The sequence below is a fragment of the Hemitrygon akajei genome, chromosome 15 (genome assembly GCF_048418815.1).
Source record: "Hemitrygon akajei chromosome 15, sHemAka1.3, whole genome shotgun sequence".
In the NCBI taxonomy this organism is placed as follows: Eukaryota; Metazoa; Chordata; class Chondrichthyes; order Myliobatiformes; family Dasyatidae; genus Hemitrygon; species Hemitrygon akajei.
Window position 1 is genome coordinate 44,470,691 of NC_133138.1, and position 22,401 is coordinate 44,493,091.

Sequence of the window (22,401 nt, forward strand, 5' to 3'; positions counted from 1 at the left end):
AGATGAGCTTGGGCCCAGAGAACTCACCGGCGTTTCTGCATAGAGTTGATGTATGGCTTCCTCCTTGCGTAATACAGTTTCAAGTTGCATTTCTGGATGCAGCGACGGACTGTATTAAGTGACAATGGTTTTCCGAAGTACTCCCAAGCCCAGGTGGCTATAATTGTCACAGTAGCATGACGGTTTCTTAGGCAGTGCCACCTGAGGGCTCGAAGATCACGCACATTCAACAGTGGTTTCCAACCTTGCCCTTTACGCACTGAGAAGTTTCTGAATTCTCTGAATCTTTTCACAATATTATGTACTGTAGATGTTGAAAGACCTAAGTTCTCTGCAATCTTGCGTTGGGAAATGTTCCTTTTGAACTGACTAACAATTCTCTCACGAATTTTGGCACAAAGGGGTGAGCCATGACCCATCCTTACTTGCAAAGACTGAGCCTTTGATGGACGCTACTTTTATACCCAGTCACAATACCTCACCTGCTACCAATTAGCCTGCTTAATGTGGAGTCTTCCAAACCAGTGTTACTTGAATATTCTGTGCACTTTTCAATCTTATTTTAACTCTGTCCCAACTTTTGTTGACTGTGTTGCAGCCATCGAATTCTAAATTTGTGTAAATTTACAAAATACAATTAAGTTGGTCAGTAAAACTATTCAAAATCTTTTCTTTGTACTTTTGTCAGTTAAATATGGGTTCACGTGAATTAAAATATCACAGATTTTTGTTTTTATTCCCAACTTTTCTGGAAATGGGGTTTGTATTTACCAAGGTAGCCCCCACTGCTTCATTGGGCTGAGAATTTCACAGATTCACCACACTTTGGGAAGAGCCGTTCCTGATCTCTGTCCTCATCATTCTGCATGTCTTTTAAACATCCTGTGGTCTGCTTATTCTGTAACTGGCGAACATAAAGTACTGAAGAATTATGGACAGAAAATGTATTCATAGGTGTTCCATCTGCCCTGTCACCTATAATTCAGAAAATAGGGGAGAGATTTTACTGTTTGCTACAGAGCTGTACTGTAAATAATGTATTCACTTAATTTCTTATCCTATTATTAAAGCATCCAGTGTAGTGTTTTCAAGTTTAGTGAATGCTGTGCAGACAACAAAATTTTAAGAACAGATGAGGAAAATGACTGGTAATTCTTCTGGTGAAAACTGCCATTCTCCTCTTCAAATCATTCTTTCAGAATTTAAATGTTCACTTGGCTTTAAAGGATTAGACAAGCAATTGTCTAACTGTAGATACGGATATTACTAGAGTTAACAGCCTTGTGATGATTAATTTTGGCATCAAATCATGGGAAAAGAGAAAACTTGAAAATCAGGCATGAAAGCTCGTCATTCTTTCTCTACACAATAAAACCATGATCGCAACTAAGATCAGAATAGTAAGTGGTCATCTAAGGAGTTGTGTCTAGAATTCAGTGATTAAATATCTCCTCTATTAGCATGTTTTTTCTGAAATATTGCACGTTCACAAATTTAGTACTTGTAAAGTAATGTAGCATTACTTAACAATTGTTTTGCTAATATACTTGTTATTTTTTTTCTTGTAGTTGGTTGAAGGGTTGTTGCAGTTTTGTTTTTATACTTTCGTGGAATCAAAGACTCTCAGAGTGGAGTTCCCGGAAATGTTGGTGGAAGTTATTAGCAACCAGTTACCAAAGGTCATGGCGGGAATGGCTAAACAGCTTCGGTTCCACCATAAATGACTGCCTTAAAAAGGAAAAAATGCCTTAAAGTTATCCCCCGTTGTTTTTCGCAAAGTGATCGGATTTTGGAAATGTTTGTCCTGCAAACGCTTGCCATTATGTCATATGCACTACATAGGGTTTACAGAGGGTTAGGCCTGGGCTGAGGTAAAAAGGAAACAGTTTTACAGCCTAGAGACTGTATGTTGAAAAAATATAAGAGACAGAAATCTGCATGTAGTTTGTTGTGAAATTTATTTCTGTGTACTGCGATACCAGTTTGATTTTATGCATGCATTCTAATGAGAAGTTTACAGTGTATATCAGAAAAGGGAAAATTGTGCCTTTTTTAAGCTTTTTAAGTCTAATGTAGCCAATTTGGACAGTTTCCTCTATTGTTAATGTAGGAGAACTGGTAATTTACTCAGTATTTTCTTTATATGTATGTTTTTTTATATAAGTGGAATTTGAGCCTGATAAAAGTTTTCCTTTATAACAGTCATGGAATTCTATGTTGTATAAGTAAACTTGCCCATTGCTTTAATGTAAATGTGTAAAAACTGATCATTTTGTAATATACTGATCAACAAACTGGTATTTGAACTACCTTAAAACATTTAATGTGTGATTTGAGAGGGGCAAACATATTTCTGGAAATTACATGTATTTTCAAGTGTGTATTATGTATGCCATCCTGTATAAAATGCATCCTGGGTTACATAGGAATTGACAGTGGCCATATATGATGATGTGTTTATTAATTACCTTTGGTAATGTGAAATTTTATAACTTTATTTTATTCAGTTCCAGTGTTTGTTGGTTCACCAATGCTGGTAGATTTATGCTCATGCTCCATAATGGAGCCCACACAGCTTCTGTGATTGACTCCACAATATTAATTAGGAAAATTTTCCTCTGATTTCACTGGGGATAATGCATTCCTTAATGTAAGCATCTTATAGCATTTAAAGAGACAGTAGTCCAGTATACAGTAGGACTGATGCTAGTGATTTTAAGTTCTTATTTTTAAATGTTGTGAGGGCCTCCGTCGGTCAGAGTTGACCATGGATATTGCGTCCTTGCTGTCTAGATACACAAGCCTGGGAAGTACAATACCGAGAGCAAGCTGTTGCCCATGTAGCAAACTCGCCCACTCTACACATCTGATAAACCCTAAGGAACGGCAGAGACCAATACATTTTTGTACCAGCAGTGTAACAAGAGTTGCCAGTCAACATTGAACACAATGTAGGACTGCCTTAGGGACTCCAGCTCTGGATTTCCCTCAGGGTTTACCCCCGAAGCCTTCCCCATGAGTGGGTGTAGCCACAAGGCAATGGAGGTTTGAGTCAGAGTTTTCTTCTGGTAGATGAGCTGCCAACCACGACTAACGAGCCCCATCTGCCTGAAGTGAGTGGTTTTAAGGTGCCAGTAACTTGCCTTTGCCCTTACTCCTGTCAGTAGTAACGGTTCTGCTGGTCTTAGTAGCTAAGCCACACATGAAGGTCAGGAGTTGGACTTGGTTGTCAGAGGCTATTTGAGGTGCACGCCATTAGGAGCATTTAATAGGTAGTGGGAGCTTATCCCCATTACCACCCCCAGCTATAACAACCTTAAGGAACCGGTGTTAGGTCAGTTGCAATTACATTGTGTTCAGTAAATTTCTAGTTGATCAGTCAGCCATATTCATGCTTCTGGATGGTATGCAGTCTGGAATATATTGGAGGGCAATACCATCGAAATGTAGAGAAATACGAACTTCATTCATGATCATAGTTGCACAGATGGGATGGTAACTCAAGCTAAGATGATTATTGCAGGTAAGACTGGAAATATACTTGGTGAAAGGAAGAAGAATTGTCCTCAAAGAAATCAGGGAATGAAAAAACTGAAATAGTTTGAATATTTTTTCCTTCTCCATTCTGTGTCATTGAACTTATGACATCAAAGAGCAATGGTGTTTAAAATTATATGTGGTTTAGACAAAATTATTTAATCAAGTTTATTGCTATTTCCCATCACAAACTGGTATACTGGTCCTAATGCTTGATTTCACCAAGAACTCAAACTAGTCAACAGGGACAGAATGTTGAAATAATGTGTTTCAATCCTTTTGGATCTCTTGTTATCAAATAATTGCATCAAAGCAAGCCATACAACTCTTAATGCTGTTTGATTTTTGTAATATCAGCTATCTGGTGATCAGATTGAAAATTAGCATGAAAAGAATGGTGACATTGAATGTGAGAGATGGGGGTGTTGAGGTGTGGAGTTGGGCAGTATTTCAACAACTGCAGTGGAACTCTATCATTTCACCACATCACTTAATTCAGCTGCAATTTATTTTGCACAGTATATCCATATATGCCCTATATATAAATTTCTCTTTGGTGGTGTAACAAAGTGGTATATAAGGGAGGGGGGAGGGAGTTAGAATATAAAGCAATCCTACATATTAGAACTGCATATTTAGCAAAAGGTAAATTAAAAGTAAAGTTTGTATTTCACTGAGTTCTTAATTCAGAGATTTAAGCTTTTAATCAAAATTGAGATGTTTTGTTTTCTGGAATCATTGGTCTTTTACAGTTTCTGATTCCCTAATTAGCCAAATTAGTGCTGCACTAATTTTTCCTGTGTGTAACAATGAGTACTGGTACTGTGGATGGCCCATGTTGTAAATAGCCATAGCTATTGAACAAGTGGAAAGAGGCAAGTTTGTTTTGGTTTCTTTTCTAATGACCCACATATAACCTTTTTTTTTGTGACTTGAAATTAAACATTGAGCCCAGTAAAAATGTATAGATTATTTATAGACCATATTGAGAGAAGTATCACACACAAAATACTGGTGGAACGCAGCAGGCCAGGCAGCATCTATAGGGAGAAGCGCTGCTGACGTGTCGATGAAGGGTCTCGGCCCGAAATGTCGACAGCGCTTCTCCCTATAGATGCTGCCTGGCCTGCTGTGTTCCACCAGCATTTTGTGTGTATGTTGCTTGAATTTCCAGCATCTGCAGATTTCCTCGTGTTTGCCTTGAGAGAAGTATTCTTTAATAGGGATACATGGGCTATTACTTAGCCAGTCTTTTTCTAAGGATTTTGTACTTTTTGGATAGATGGATAAATTGCATCCCACATGGATAGCAAGTTCAATAATTATGCCAAAAAATGGAATTTACTTCTATTGTCTGTTCTAATTACTTATCCGGGTGAGAAGAAAATGTCTTCAATATATGGCTACAATTTTCCTTCAATATAGTTTGTGACTAATGACTATTTATACCAATGCTCTAGGCCAAGGCCTGATTTTAAGTTTTTCTGTGATAGTATATAAGTTGTTGATAGTTCATATTTTTCTTCTTGAAAGATTTGACACGTACTCTGCATCCATACAAGTCAGGATGCAGAATAAACAGGGAAAAATACTTAAAGCCCAGTTGGTTTTATCAAGAGTTTTATTTTGCAAAAGGTGCTTTATTTTAAAAAAAAATCTATTGCGTGGGCTGGACCCGTTGAGGAGAGGACAGTTTATTTTTCTTGATTTCTGCCCTCCACACCTTAGGAGAAACAAGAGAACCATGTGTACTGCACCAAACAGGTTTCTCAATTTTAGCCATCGTTCAGCAAAAGCAAAAATAAATTCTAACACCAGCCAATTCTGGACCACACCACTACATCCCTCCATTATAAGGAGATGAATAAATGCTGCAAATAGAGTTCTTTTTGGATGTTATCTCACGAATACAACCAAATCTCTGCCTTTGTAATTAGCTACGCATAATATTTAGGTAACCAAGTAACATGCATAGATATATATTTTTCAAATTTTAAGCAGATTCTTTAAATATACTGTTTCTGGTGAATTATTACAGGATGGTTTTGGTTCCTTTGTCAGTTTAAAAACTATATCTTCATCACACTTTTTTTAACAAGGATAGTTGTGATCTCCTACATCAGTTATTATGAAAGAAAATTGAATGTACCTCTGGCTGCTCAGAGGAACTAAAATCTGATGATACTATTTCAATACATAGGATATACTTTAAAAACCTTCGGTAACAGAGTATTTCAGTTTTGTAATAGCTGACTGATTTTAAGTGATTTAACTTTAATGCAAAGTGAGTGATAAATTTCTGTCTAGCAGGCAGGGAGGAACAAAATTTGGAAAAAATGACGTGCTTATGAGATGAAAAATTATATAGCAGTTTATAAAAATATACTAAAATCAGATTGATTTGTGATTAAGAAAGACCACAGAAAGATATGGAGTAATTTTATAAGCTTTTTTGATGGATATATGGAGGGAGGAGATGGTATTGAATATAACTTGCCTCATCAAGATTAAATTTGGTGTATATTGCTAGTTAAACTTTGTTTACTTCTGATAAGAGTTGAAAAGTTATTTGTCACGATACTGAAAGTACCTACATATTACTGATTTTTGTTTTAAAAAACAGCACAAGGCCTACTACTAGCAGGTGTCCTACAAATTGTGTTTCAAGAACACAGTACATTAATCTCTGTCAATAGGAAATAAATGAAGCTGAAGGGTTTAAAATGACTAGTGAGTTTATGAATACAGTATTCACACACACCTAGTATGAGTGCCCAAAGTATTATGAGAATCAGATTGCATACATCATGAAGAATTAAATGTTTTAATCAAACCTTAAACTGATTTATTCATCTCAGTGTTTAAATTTCATAGAGCTTATGAATTCAGATTAAGAATCTTAAGAAAATTATTAATAAAAGTTGTTAAAGTGACAGTGTAGTTTATTAACCTTTGTATAATTTGCCTAATCACATAATCAGGTTTACAAATGGTGCCAATTTTGGCAAGACTAAAAACTGCTTAAACATAATATAAAACAAGGACACTGACATTTCAAAATTAACGGTGTGCCTTTTACAGAAGGACAGATGAACATGCGTCCTCAATGTAGAGATATAAACTCTTAAATATTTTTCAGAACTGTCTAATAATGATTGTATATTTTAATGTCCATGCACTGAGATAATGTAAAGACCAGACAATCAAATGTGGCTCTATTACCTCAAAAGAAAAATGCTCTTGTAGATTATATACAGGATTGTGTAATAGTTTATTCATAATGTACCATTTTGAAATATGGGGGAAAGAATGAACAAACGTTAGCGATTTCAGAAGTGTAATATGGAGAGCTTGCTAATCTCCATGGTCTCTCATCTTCTTGATGTAAGATGATCCATTAATAGGATAACATCTGTGTACCTTTCTTTAAAATATTAGTTTATTTGACTTACTATGTAAATCCAACAGGCGTGTGTTTTGTAGAATGTTTTTCCAGGGTCCTGCTTCTCTTTATGCTTTGAACTGATCTTTGTGCAGTTGTGTCTCATTTACTAATAGTGTTGCAGATGAAATTTGCATAATTGTGCAGGTGTTTAAGTCCAATAATTGTGAATAGCTCTCAATAATGCAGAATAATGGACAGAAATTGGATAATAAATTCGCTTTTCCACTAACTGTCTCCCGTTGTTGCTTAGAACAAATTCTTTTCGTGAAACTAACACAAAGCTTCAGATGTATTATTAGCGCAATAAACTATCCCAGAGTACTGAAAGAAGTGAGTAGATTGTTGTTACTTTGACAAGGATCTTTGTGCCCTCAATAGCAATAGTTGAGGTTCAAGAGAAATGGAGAGTAGCTAAGTTGACACTTGGTTCAAAAAAGGTAAATAGGGATTGTAGCCAAGTGGCAATTATAAGGGATCTGTCTGAGCAAATAATGAGAGATAGGATTTATGAACATTTGAAAAGGCATAGCCTGTTTAGGGATAGTCAGCATTGTCTTGCAAACTTGATAGGATTTTTTCAGCAGGTGATTAAGGTGCTTAATGAAGATAAGGCAGTGGACATTATCATCATGGACAAGGCATTTGACCCCTCCATAGTAGGGGTGATGAGTATAAGGGTTGGATCACACTTAGAGTGTTATGTGCAGATCTAGGAAGTAGTGGAGAAGGTGCAGAAAGGTATGCAATATAAAAATAGATTAAACAAACTGAGTCATTCTTCCTAGAATGTTGAAGGCCTAATGACCTAATGTTTTTTTTAAATGATGAGAAGCATAGATAAGGTGGAGTCAGAATTTGTTCCCCAGGGTGGAAATGTCAAACACAAAGGAGTATGTTTTTAAGGTTAAAGGGGGGAGTAGTTATAGGTGAAGTGATGAACAATATTTTTACAGTGATTAGTGCCTGGAATGGGTTTCCTGGAATAAGGCAATTTATTTTAAGAGACTTAGAAAAACATAGGACTAAGAAGAGGCTGGAGAGATATGAATGATTCACTGGACGAAGGCATTTAGTGTAAATTGGCATCAAAAAGCACAATATAGGGAGCCAAATGATCTGTCCAGTGCTGTACTGTTCTATGTTATAATTTTGTAATGGAGTACTATAAGAAAATGTTTAAATTATTCAAGGGATGAGGTGGATGTTTATACTGCCATTGGAAACTCAGTAGTTTAGACCTGCATTTCTTGGAGCTTAGAAGAATCAGTGATGTCCATATTTAAGCATGAAATCCAAAGGAGGTTTAACAGACAGATGTTTGCACCACTGGGAGAGTTGTGAACAAGTGAGCATAGCTATAAATAAGGGGACAGTCATTTAAAACTGACGTGTGTAAAATCTTGTTCTTTAAAAGAGTAGTAAATCTGGAATTCTGTCCCTGCAGGTGATGAGGTTAGATTAGGTAGAGATAGATAAATATTTGAAAGAATGAACAATTGAGGGTTTTAGAGGAATGGCACATTAGAAACCAGAGTGGCTGTACAATTATATTGAATGGTAGGGCAGGCTTGAGAGCTCGTGTAGAGTTCTACTGCTATTTCTTGTGTAAACCCATTTGTTTTAATTTTTATTAAAATATTTTAATTTCTATATATTGACTAATAGCATGGTTAAAAATAGTTTTTTTGCAGACTGTTGTGGGCTTTAAGAATGTTTTGTTGAAACAAAATTTTGTTAACATTGAAAAACCTACCTGATGCTCATGATACTTGGCTCTTGGACCTCTGAGCCTGTGAAACCGGGCTCCTGGATGTACGCAACAGTAAACACCACCCACTCACCTCACACCAGAAGAATCTGGACCATTGCATTATGTACAGGGATATAAATCATAATTTCCCAGTGTGTAATGCATAATATGTATGCATATAACTTATCCTTGAAAATACAGCATATCCACTTTTGTTTGGAAATTGAAGCAGAGTTTTCTCATGCTTGTGTTTTGCATAAGTCCATTCATTTCAATATGATACTCGACTGGTTTTGTTTTTAAAATTATTTTAAATTCATTTTATAGATTTGTTTTAAATAATTAAAAATGTTAACTAAAGGATGTTGATAAAAATTATACGTGTACCATGAATGTTGGTCTCAGAATGGAATGTGGGATTTCCCAGGGATCCATTTAGCTCTTGTTCTGTTGTACTATTGTCTCTGAGTCAGGAGACTTTGTTCATTGTTCCACCTTTTGTTTTAAGCACTCTAGTGTAACATTGAGGAGGAAACAATGCACATATTTAAATAATCCAAATTTAAATTGTTTGGATTAGATTATCAATAAATTATTTCTATCCCTACTGTATGCATTCATTAAGTCCCTAAATGAAAGGGACTTACTTTATTCTCAAGCAAAGTAGTTTCCCAAGGTCACTATTTTCCCATCTCATGCCTTCTGCCTACAGCATTAACACAGGGAAGTTGCAACAGCCGAGATCTCACTATTGACTGCAAAATAAAAAACATCTTGTTTCCCAGCCGGGTGCCTGGAATACATGGGAAACCAGCTTGGGGAGTTAAGTCCTGCCTTTGGCAAAAAGTCATGACCAAGCAAAAGGCAGCTGGAAGGGGGTGAAAATGTTAATCTTGGTCAGGAATTAACTTGTTACTTAGGTTCCAGTAATAATTTGAAGAAGAAAACATTGGGATTAGAATGTAGATTGGATGACAAAGTGATTCGCTTAGTGATAAGACAATCATCTGTTTTGTGTGAGGAGGAATTGGGCAAGAGGAAAAACTTCAGAGAAATTGCCTATCTGTTTAGGGATGGTGGAACCATTTTCAAGTTCAGTTTATTGTCATTCAATTATATTGATATGCCAAATGAAACCCTAGACCAAGATGTACTGTACAACAAAGTATATCCATATATCTCACACACAATATATAAGGTACTATTATCATAAACAAATTAACAAATAATAAGACAAAAGTTAAAAGCAAGCAGTATACGTGATGAGACCTAAATGGTGGCAGGGAGTTCAGTGGTCTCACAGCCTGGTGAAGAAGCTGCTTCCCATCCTGACAGTCCTTATCCTAATGATAGTAAAGGGTCAAAGAGATAGTTGGACCTCTGCATAAGCAACGCTCCTGATAATGTTCTCAACAGTCCTCTCAATCCTTTGTAGTGCCTTGCAGACAAAAGCCTTGTAATTCCAATACCAGACAGTGATGCAGCTGGTCAGGTTAGTCTCAATGGTGCTCCTGTAAAAATTGGCTAGAAGGTGGGGGGACCCTTGCTCACCTTAATCTCCTCAGGATGTGGAGACACTGCTGTGCTTTCTTAGCGAAAGACGTGGTGTTGAGGGACCAGGTGAGATAATCCATTATGTGCACTCCATAGAAACTAGCTCTAACTCTCCAAACACTCTCCGGGGAGACTGCTACTCTACCTCCTCTCTGAATGCCATTTTGCTAGCATTGTTGATGTGGTCAACCACTCTCATGTCATCAGCGAATTTAATAATTGGATTTGAACTGGATGTAGTAGTACACTCGTGCATCAGCACGGGTTGAGCATACAGCCCTGGGGGGTGCTGGAGCTAGAGGTACACACAAAATGCTGGAGGAATTCAGCAGGCCAGGCAGCATGCATGGAAAAGATTACAGTTGACATTTCGGGCCTAGACTCTTTTGGTAGGATCTTGGCTCGAAACATCAACTCTACTCTTTTCCATAGATGCTGTCTGGCCTGCTGAGTTCCTCCAGCATTTTGTGTGTGTTGTTTGGATTTCCAGCATCTGCAGATGTTCTCCTGTTTGTGATAGAGCTAGAGATGTTGGTCTTTCTATCTAGCAGTCCAACACCCCGTTATAGAAATAGGAGTTGAGATATGACAAGGACAGTTAACTCACCAGCTTCTGAAGGATGATTGTATTGACACCAGGCTTAAGTCAATGAACAGCATCTTGGCGTGTGAAGCACTATTTTCCAGATCAGACAGGAGTGAAGTGCAGACGCAATGACATAATCAATAGACCAATTTCAGTGATAAGCACTCAATATTTCAAGATTCCTCAGGGAAAATTGGAGTGTTAAGGCCCTGTCCCTCTTCCATCCTTATTCAGTGACTCCCTTGTTGACATCCATTTTTATCCCAAGACTTTTATAAAGAGGATTTCCATTTTTATTGTGTTCTGACCTGCGTTCTGGTAAGAATCAACTGGCATTGGAAGGAGAGGGAAACATAAATAAAGGAATGACTGAAAGGCAAGTTGATCTTTCCATGTTGTTTAATGGACAACTATTAGCAAAGAGGGTTTCTGCCTTTGTGTCTCAGCCTGCTGATGGGAGTGTGTTTTATCATGGAAAATAACTTGGGCAGGAGAAGCAACTGAGGCAAGTGAGATTACCCCTTCTCCAATTAACATAGCTAACAATGAATAAACACTTCTTTGCTTCCAGCTGGGTACAGGTATCGATTTTAACCGACATCTTGATGACAAACTCATCGAAACATCCATTACCTGTACCCGGTTGGAAACCAGAGAACAATTTTTTCATCATAAATGCAGAGGAAGCACTAGATCGTTTTTCATAGCTAACAATGTTAAAGATTGAAAAGTGTTAGGAGATTCTATAAACTGGCATAACCAAAAGGTTTTCCAGATAATTTCTATAATGTGGTCAAGTCCACAACTACTGGTTCTAGCATGGTTAGTGAGCTACAACAATACAATTCCACAATTTCTCAAAGGGTTCATTGGATCTTATTGAGGTAGGGAATCTTCCTGATCCCAACTTGCTCTACCAAAATATCTGTGGTCCTGTTTGAGAGCATTACTAAAAATCACACACTCACTCATCATTTTCTGACCCTTTGGCCAATTGCGCCCATTACTAGTGAAATCATTGCATTCTTGAAGGTGCAAGCTATGGATTCTTTGTCTATTTTTCTCAGCTCAGGCCTTTTAAATTTCTGAGTGAAACACTAATCCCATGGAATTGTAAATCCACTCATGAACTGTGGCCAAATACTGCTTTGGGCAAACAATTCTTGCAGAGATTCACTGGTGATTTTAGAAGTAAACATCAAAATAAACACAGCTGTATCTCAAGGTAATTTTAGATTTATCCATGTCACTCACAAGAAGACTGTAAGAAATGTTCCTTGTCACTTTAATCTGCATTTATTTTCTATCTGCACCTTCAGCAACTTGCAGAGCTTTACTCCTGTTATGTTTTCTTAAATTAGATTTACTTTTAGTATCATGTATAGCTGTTGTAGAATTTATCATGTTTCAGAAAAGGTAGATTTTGCTTTAATAAAGCTAATAATATTGTTGCTACTTACTTTAGGCAGGTGTTGAAATAGCAGCACTTTGATTTTGTAGCTCCAAAGTTAAGAATGCATGACATGGTACTGATAATTCCATGTTATTGTTTAATTTTCTTTTAGTGTTAGAGGAGATGGGCAGCAACAATTATCTGGAGGTCAAGGTCACGAATTCTAGGTCAGATTTTATTATTGCCAGAACAGCACTCAGCCTTAATTCAAAAGCTCCTTATCAAAGTCAGAGTAACTTTATTTTCAACATACATAGATGTCACCATATACTGCCTTTCTTGTAAGCATTTACTGGAAAATATAATTTATAAAATCTAAACATATACGAAGACTGCTAAACAACAAATGTGCAAAAGTTGTGCAAATAAAAAATAAATCAATAAATTAATAAAACTGAGACCACAAGTTGTAGAGTCCTTAAAAATAAGTCCATAGATTGTGGAATCAGTTCAGAGTTGTGATAAGTGAGTTCATCTACATCGGTTCAGGAGCCTGATGATTTAGGGTAATAATTTCTTGAACCTGGTGGTGTGGGATCTAATGCTCCTGTACCATCTTCTGGGTGGCTGCAGTGAGAAGAGAGCATGGCCTGGATGTTGGGGGGTCCTTGATAATGGGTGCTGCTTTCTTGTGGCCACGCTCCTTGTAGAAGTGCCCAGTGGTGGGGAGGCCTTTGGCTTGGGACAGACTGGACTGTACCCATCACTCTTAGGCTTTTCCATTCTTGATTGCACACCAGGCCATGGTGCAAACAGGAAGGGTGCTCTCCATTGTGCATCTATAGAAGTACGTTGAAGTTTTATGACCTGCCAAATGTATGCAGACTTTTAAGAAAGTAGAGGCACTATGTGCTGGTTCTCTAATGGGGCATCACAGTAGCATAGTGGTTAGCATGACACTACCACAGCTCAGTCACATCAGAGTTCAATACCTGTCATCCATAAAGACTCAGTACATCCTTCCAGTGGAGTGTGTGTGTTTTCTCCAGGTGCTCCGATTTCCTCTCACAGCCCTAAGACATAATGTTTGGTCGGTTGATTGGTCTTTGTGAATTGTCCCATGATTAGTCTAGAATTGAATCAGGGGTTGCTGGGGTGCCACAGTTCAAAGTGCTGGAAGGGCCTGATCCGTGCTGAACCTCTAAATAAATAATTATGAAAACACCAAGGAATTTAAACCTACTGACCCTCTCCACCTCCAATCAACTTATGGCTCATGGACTGTGACTTCTTCCTCCTTTAGTTTGTAATCAGCCCTTTCATTTTGCCTGACTTTGAGTAAGAGGTTGTTGTCATGGCACCTTTCAACCAGATTTTCAATCTCCATCTTGAATGCTGATCCGTTGTCATTTTTGATCTGGCCAACAAAAATGATGTAATCAGCAACCTTAAATATTGATTTGGAGCTGTATTTAACCACGTAATCAAATATATAAAGTGAGTAGAGCAGGGGCTAAGCACATAGCCTTCTGGTGCACCTGTACCGATGGTAATTATGGAGATGTTGTTGCCAATCCATACTGACTGGTGGTCTGCAAGTTAGGAAATCACTGTATCCAGTTGCACAGGGAGGTACCATAACCTATGTCTTAGAGCTTACTGATTAGTTTCGAGGAATATATGTATGCATCTTCATTGTTCAGATATTCCAGAACTAAGTGAAGAGCCAATAAAATGATATCTGCTGTTGGCCTGATGTGATGGTAAACAAATTGGAGTGCATCCAGGTAACTCCTCAGAAAGGAGTTGATATGTTTCATCACCAATCTCTCAAAGCATTTCATCACAGTAGATGCAAGTGCTACTGAATGATAGTGATTCAGGCAGGTGACCATGTTCTTCTAAGGTTATCAGTATGGCTGAAGCCTACCTGTCTGAGCTGGGTACTTCAGAATGTCAAAGCCAGAGGTTGAAGATGTCCAGAAGCACTTCTGCTAGTTGATTGGCACTGGACTTCAATAGTTGACCAAGTACATCATCTGGGCCAGATGCTTTCTGTGGATTCACCAAGCAGAATATTCTCACATTGGCCTCAGAGACTGAAAGCACAAGGTCTTCGGTGTCTGTGGGGGTTCATAAAACTGCCTCCGTGTTCTGTGTCAAAGTGAGCATAAAAGGCATTGAGCTCATCTCTATATCAGAGAAATCTCTATAACATTTTCTTCCAATGCCTGCTATTGAGCATTAGCCCACTGAGATCACTGGCATTCAACAATGTAACCAATCACACACACACACACCCAAATTAGCCAGCAGTTCTGAAGGAATTCATCTGCTTCACATGCACAATGTATGACTGGAATTGGATCATCAGGTGTAGTCCAAATCAATCAGGCCACTTATATAATTTTTACTTAATGTTTTAACCATTATGCAGATTGCAAGTTATAAATTTAATGTCCATTATTTCCTGAAGTTATGAAATAAAAATAAACATACCTTATAAAATTAAAAACATAAAAGCAGGCCATATGTCCATAAGTGCCTGCTGTACCACTCATTATGGTTATGGCTTTAAGAATTGTTAAGGGATCCCCCTCAAAAACAGGTATACCACTTTGGATACTGTTGTGGGGTTGGCGCATGGCCAAGTGGTTAAGGCATTTGTCTAGTTATCTGAAGGTCGCTAGTTCGAGCCTTGGCTGAGGCTGCATGTGTATCCTTGAGCAAGGCACTTAACCACACATTGCTCTGCGACGACACCGGTGCCAAGCTGTATGGGTCCTAATGCCCTTCCCTTGGACAACTTCGGTGGCGTGGAGAGGGGAGACTTGCAGCTTGGGCAACTGCTGGTCTTCCATAAAAAAAACCTTGCCCAGGCTTGCACCCTGCAAATCCATGGTCTATTGAGACTAACAGAGGCCTACATACTACTGTTACAGGGCGGAAATAACCTAAAGTCACAGTGGTCAGTTCTCTAGCACTGACTCTGGCTCAGAAGGGAAAGGGGAGAAGAGGCGAGCTATGGTGAAAGAGGAATCATTATTTAGGGGTACAGAAGTGAGGTTCTGTGATGACTGCACAGAGGAGTTTAAACCAAAGTTGCAAGGGGTTGGAAACCAGAGTGCCAGAACAGATGGTGGAGTGGTTGTGGTGACAGATGTTGTTAAGACCTCAGACAAAGTCAGGAATCAAAAGGTTGAGCTTGGTAGGATTAATGTTCTGAGTTACATATATTCCAATGCAAGTATTTGTAGGAAAGGCAGATGAGCTCAACACATATTATGATATTGTAGCAATTAGTAAGACTTGGTTCCAGGAGAGGCAGGACTGTCAGCTCAATATTCCAGGGTTCCGTTGTTTTTGATGTGATAGAACAGAGGGATTAAAGGGGGGCAGGGTGGCATTACTAGTCAGGAAAAATGTCACAGCTTGGCTCAGTCAGGACAGACTGGAAAACTCATCTTCTGTGGATTTATGGCTGGAACTGAGGAATAGGAAAGGTATGACCACTTTAATGGGGCTCTATTACACACCATCCAACAGTCCTCAGGATTTAAAGGAACAAATTTGTAGAGAGATCACAGACTGTTGCAAGAAACATAAGGTTGTGACAGCATGCGATTTTAACTTTCCACATATTGACTGGGACTCCCACACTGTAATAGGGCTAGATGGGAAAGAGTTTGTCAAATGTGTTCAGGAAAGTTTCCTTAATCAGTATGTAGAAGTCCCAATGAGACAGTGTGCAATACTTAATCTCCTATGAGGGAATGAGACAGGACAGGTGATAGAAGTTCATGTAGGAGATCATTTTGCAACTAGTCATCATTTCGATTAGTTTCAAGGTTATTATGTAATAGGATAGGTTTGGTCCTCAGGTTAAGATTCTGAATTGGAGAAAGGCCAATTTTGATGGTATCAGAAATGATCTGGCAAGTGTGGATTAGGACAGGCTATTGTTGGGCAAAGGTATACTTGGTAAATGGGAAGCCTTCAAAAGTGAAATTTTGAGAGTAGATACAGTAGCTTGTATGTGCTTGTATGAATAAAAGGTAAGGATAATAGGTTTAGGGAACGTTGGTTTTTGAGGAAAAAAGAGATACATTACAGCTATAAGCAGGTAGGAACAAATGAGATACTTGAAGAATATAAGAAATACAAGAGAACACTTAAGGAGGAAATCAGGAGGGCTAAAAAGGAGGTTGCCCTAATAACCATGGTGAAAGAGAACCTTATGGGTTTCTACAGAACCGTTTAGAGCAAAAGGATTGGAAGGTACAAACTTGGTCCTCTGGAAGATCAGAATGGTAATCCATGCATGGAGCTAAAAGAGATGGGGGGGGGGGTCTTCAGTAGATTTTTTGCATCTGTATTTACTTGGGAGATAAACACAGTCTCACTATAAAAGCAGTCTCACTTTTATAGGGTCAAGGACCCTGCACAGATGACAGAGGAAGAGGTGTTTGCTGTCTTGAGGCAAATTAGGGTAGACAAATCTCCAGGGCCTGACAAGGTGTTTCCTCAGACCCTGTGGGAGGGAAGTCCAGAAATTGCAGGGGCCCTAGCAGAGATATTTAAATCATACTTAGTGACAGATGAGGTGCCAGAGGATTGGAGTATGGTTAATGTTGTTCCACTGTTTAAGAAATGCTCTAAAATTAAACCAGGAGATTATAGGCCGGTGAGGCTGACATCAGTAGTAGGAAAGTTACATTAAGGTATTCTAAGGAACCAGGTAAGAGTATTTGGATAGACAGAGACTGATTAGGGATAGTTAGCATGGCTTGGTGTGTGGTAGGTTGTGTCTAACTAGTCCTACAGTTTTTTGAGGAAGTTACCAGGAGAGTTGATGAAGGCAAGGCAGTGGATGTTGCCTCTTTTGATCTCAGCAAGACAATTTACAAGTTCCAGCATGGGAGGTTGGCCTTCATAGATCAAAGTATTGAGTACAAGAGTTGGGATATCATGTTGAAGTTATATAAGACGTTGGTGAGGCCTAATTTGGGGTACTGTGTGCAGTTTTGGACACCTACCTACAGGATAGATGTAATAGGATTGAAAAAGTACAGAGGAAATCATAAAAAATGTTGCTGGGACTGGAGGACCTAAGTTATAAGGAAAGATTGGATCCCTACAATGTAGAAGATTGAGAGGAGATTTGATAGAGGCATACAAAATTACGAGGAGTACAGATAGCTTGCATTTACCCTCAGGTTTGGTAAGTCTGCAACTAGAGGTCAAGGGTTAAGAGTGAAAGGTGAAATGTTTAAGGGAAACATCTTCACTCAGAGGGTGATGAGAATGTGGAATGAGCTATAGCGCAAGAGGTGAATACAATTTAATTTTCAATGTGTAAGAAAAGTTTGTATAGGTACATAAATGGGAGAGGCATGGAGGGCTATGGTCCAGGTGCAGGTTGATGGGACTAGGCAGTTAAATTGTTTGGCATGGACTAGATGGACTGAAGGGTCTGTTTCTGTGTTGTAGTTTTCTATCACTCTATGGGTATTTTCAGCTGTACTATTTTACAAAAATCTGAAATTAATATCAGTTTGATTTCCTTTGATTGCACTAATTTATTGACAGAATGTTTTATGTCATGATAGTCTGACCATGCCTTTGCCTACCTCCTCTTCTTTTCTAAGAGTTACACCCACCTGAACCTACATTGTCCAAATTATATAGACTCCCAAAATTGCCTACTTGATTTTAATCATATGGACTCTGAAGTACCCTCCTGAATCTTCTGTCACTCTTGTTTTCTCCTTTTAAAAATGCATTTAACAGACATCACCCTATTATAAAATTCCCTTTGTTTTACAGGGGTGTTATTGGGATTAAACAAAAACTATATATATATTTTGTAAACAATTGTGTAAAAATGAGTGAGAATTCAAAGTTTAAACAATGGTATAAGTCACTTAAGGGGCTAAGTAAAAGTACAGTAGAGTGCAAGTCTGTGCTACTGCCTTAATTAGGAAAATACAATCCTCTTCTATTGTATAAATCAAACTCTGATTATCACATAAAAAAAGTTTTTATTGGCAACTGATAGTTGAGTGAAGAACTACTAGGGTGTAAATAACGTAGAACCATTTCAACCGTTGCAACAAAATTCATTAATTATCACAAAACACAGGCTTCAGCAGTATTAGCACGATTAAGTTAGAAGTAATGACTGTAAAAGAAAACTTTAAAAGTAGATACAGTTCCTAAAACAAAAAAAAACTACTATAGATTTAAATCTTTAAAAAGTCAAACTTTGTTTAGAGCAGAAAGAAGTGGTTGTTTGTTTCCAAGCAAATAATTTCCACAAACAAAATAGATAAAGACCATGAAGGCTGATGTTTGTTCTCTCAGATTTTCATTACCTATTTCTTTTCAACTTGCTTCTAACTAGCAGTTGAAAATCTATTCTCTGAAAAAGTTAGATCTGCAAGATGAGTAGATCAGGCTTGTTTTAAGGCGCACTCAGACATGTATGTACACACACACACACACACACACACACACACACACACACACACACACACACACACACACACACACACACACACACACACACACACACACACACACACACACACACACACACACACACACACACACACACACACACACACCTCATAGTCCCTTATGCAAGCTCATACATACTGTCAAATCAAGGCAGGAGGTTCTATTTTATAAAATCTGATGGAAAACCTTTGGTACAATGTATCTGATACTGGAATAGATTACATTCTATAAATGCAAATTTGTGTTTGATTTGAAATTCCAGGATTCAAAGGTGATTTGTTGAAATCATTAAATTTATCCTAAACTTGATCAGTTCTGTGCAGTTGTTACCTTAAGCAATTAAAATATTAGCTGCCAAGCAAGTATAGTAAACTTAAGAGATATTTTTTCTGTTACCATCTCAAAGCAGTTTATTCATAAGTGGAATGCCAAAGTCAATAGAAATGTCTTCCACTTGCTGGCTGATTGTCTTTTTTTAAAATGTTAAAAACACTTATATTTAAACATATCTATACTTTAACATTTCCATCCTTAAAATTCATTTCTTCTTTTACAACATGGAAATTATTAAATTTTATGTTAAACATATTTTTAAAAAATATGAAATTAATGTGTAATTTGAAAAATAGATAAGTAATGTTTGCCATATAAATGATTATGCTTTAAAAATAATGAAATGGAAAATAATTCACCTTCACCTCATGATACCTATTTGGCCATTAATGTGACCATTGCCTAGCCATTTGCATTTCTGTAATGCCGTATTTCGATTGTATCATCAAAATATGTGAATCTAATACTTTAGCTTGAAGAAATGGTAAACCCACTTTCTAAATTAAAACCCCCATTTCATACGACATACATCATATAGATATTTGCAACATTTAAGTAGAATGAATATATACATTATATACATTCTACTATCTAATTCAGATAAAATAAATCCTACTTTCACAAACGTAAGTATTTGAAGTAAAAACAAAATACTTATGAAATAATTACAGGCTCTGGTTTGATAAATTAATGGTGTATCATATCCATACAGGACATTATAAGCTTGAATTGAAAATAATCTCCAGTTCACTCAATATCCTCACTGCATTTCTGCAATAGAATAAAATGCCAAAACTGAAATAATGTTCATATCTTCATTGATTGCCATGGATACCATGTAATTCTCAGCTATAATGTTGCACATCTTTGGCTATAGAAACTCAACATAATTTTCTGGAATTAGTCCAGTCTTCCCATCCAATGTTCCTTCAAGCCAACCAGGTTCCCGAGACGAATGAACTGAAAAATACACATCAATTATTTATAGATCAGAAGTGTTCTGTTAGGCTCACAAAACAACCAAACAAGCTTATTTTTAATGAATCTGAGTTTCATAGAGTGAAAAGATACTACACTTGTATTAAGCTGTGAACTCTAACAAATATCCTAACTTGGACCTAAGCATATACTGTATACTTCAGTGATGTCTTTTGGCAGCATTGGTGAGTAATTCAATCATGTGACACTTTTTATCTGGCAACTTAAAACTGAACATCACTGTCCCCCGCACTGAGACATCTCTGAATCTTTTGAGTATGGAAAGCATGAAGTGATATCATTCCTTATGTAACATTCCTTTTAGAGTTAAATAGAACTTGGCACATTGGCCTGGAGGCCAAGTATAGTTGGGCACACTTGTGATAACATAGCTTCATTAGAAGCCCAAGCTGGACTTGGTAAGTGAGGTAAATAAATTATTTGCCCAAATCCTTGGAAATCATCCAATGCAAAAAAAAAATTACAAATCTCCACTCATCCCACTCACTGTTTTCCTTATCCCTGGTCTCCAACCATTCCCTAAATCTGCAAATTTCCCATCCCCACTATTTTCCCTCTGTATTTGTGATCCCTGACTCCCTAAACCAACTGGCACCTGCTGGCTATAATCCCTTCCTCTCACAAACTAAACTATCCAATTTCTTATCCCTCTTTTCAAGCACCGCTATTGTGTCGGTACTGATCTCCACCTCTACCCCGCACCTCCCACATACACCTGCACAACATTCCCACACCTTTTTAACACATTCCTCATCTGCTCACCCACACTATCACCACTGGCCATAGCACAGACTCAACAAAGAAAGTGCCCAGCCAAACTCTCGAAGAATAAATAGGCAGAATATTTAGTACTCAACAAAAAAAGGCTTTGAAAATTATGAACTGCTTTAATGCCTGTGCCTGTGCTTTTTGGGTGTGGGTAAATGAAATTTTCTGCAGAGAGCCCACTACCAGATGAGTTGCTATCCCAATCCCACTATTGAACCCTCACTTCCCACTGCCAGCGTATCCCTTAAAGGGCATGCTGGAATCCTAGTATCTCTTCCACTGGTTATAGTGAGAATAATTTAATCTTTCATTTGCATTATTAGATTATATTTAGCATTTCCTTCAAAGATAGAACACTTTTTCCATCAGTAACATGGCTGATAATTTATACGCGTATGATTTTTTTTGTCATCAAGCAGTTTCAGTACACAGTGGTGGGGGTCTAATCAGTTCAGAGCCTTCCAGGTGTAAATGCTGACTGGGTCAGAACAATTGGATTACAACCCCTTTCATACCCAGGATCATCTTTGTAAACCTCCTCTGCACCCTCTCCAATGCCAGCACATCCTTTCTTCAATATGGGTCACAAAACTGCTCAGAATACTACCAATGTGGGCTGGTCGATGCCTTATAAAACCTCAGCATCACATCTTCACTTCTATAAGATCATAAGGTATAGGAGCAGAATTAGGCCATATGGCCCGTCGATTCTGCTCCACCATTTCATCATGACTGATCCAATTTTCCTGTCAGCCCCAATCTCCTGTCTTCTCCCTGTATCCTTTCATATCCCGACCAATCAATAATCTACTAACCTCTGCCTTACGTGTACATAAAGGGTTGGCCTCTACAACTGACTGTGGAAAAGAATTGCACAGATTCACCACTCTCTGGCTAAAGAATTTCCTATTCATCTCTGTTCTAAAAAGACGTTCCTCCATTCTGAGGCAGTGTCCTCTGGTCTCAGACACGCTGCAATAGGAAACATCCTCTCCACATCCAGTCTGTCAAGGCTTTTCACCATTTGATAGGTTTCAATGAGGTCACCCCTCACTCTTCTGAATTCTAGAAAATACAGGCCCAGAGCCATCAAATGTTCTTCATACAACAAGCCATTCATTCCTGGAATCATTTTTGTGAACCTTTTTTGAACCCTCTCCACGTCCAAATAAGGAGCCCAAATCTGCTCAAAAATACTCCAAGTGAGTCCTCACCAGTGCTTTATAAAGTTTCAACATTACATCCTTGTTTTTATATTCTAGCCCTCTTGAAATGAATACCAACATTGCATTTGCCTTCCTCACTACAGACTCAACCTACTAATTAATCTTTAGGGAATCCTGCACAATGACTCCCAAGATTCTTTGCAGCTCTCCATTTAGAAAATAGTCAACCCTTTCATTTCTTCTACAAAAGTGCATGACCATACACTTCCCAACACTGAATTCCACCTGCCATTTCTTTGCCCATTCTCCTAATCTGTCTTTCTGTAGCCTCCCTAACTCCTCAAAACTACC

The 22,401-nt window shown here is 38.0% G+C and overlaps 2 protein-coding genes across 6 annotated transcripts in view; one reads left to right on the forward strand and one right to left on the reverse strand.

The window, feature by feature from the left end:
* The window catches only part of LOC140739298 (glucocorticoid receptor-like), a 101,602-nt gene extending 94,391 nt beyond the window's left edge, over positions 1–7,211 (forward strand). For all 4 annotated transcript variants that reach the window (XM_073067458.1, XM_073067460.1, XM_073067459.1 and 1 more), the window contains exon 9: positions 1,569–7,211. In XM_073067458.1, coding sequence (XP_072923559.1) covers positions 1,569–1,724 — 156 coding nt within the window. In that variant the 3' untranslated portion in view covers positions 1,725–7,211. The remainder of the gene's footprint in view (positions 1–1,568) is intronic.
* Positions 7,212–18,273: 11,062 nt separating this feature from the next.
* Positions 18,274–22,401, reverse strand: part of LOC140739299 (rho GTPase-activating protein 26-like) — a 180,159-nt gene continuing 176,031 nt past the window's right edge. Inside the window, exon 25 of one of the 2 annotated variants that reach the window (XM_073067461.1) lies at positions 18,274–20,077. In XM_073067461.1, coding sequence (XP_072923562.1) covers positions 19,989–20,077 — 89 coding nt within the window. In that variant the 3' untranslated portion in view covers positions 18,274–19,988. The remainder of the gene's footprint in view (positions 20,078–22,401) is intronic. The other variant, XM_073067462.1, reaches the window with a different exon arrangement.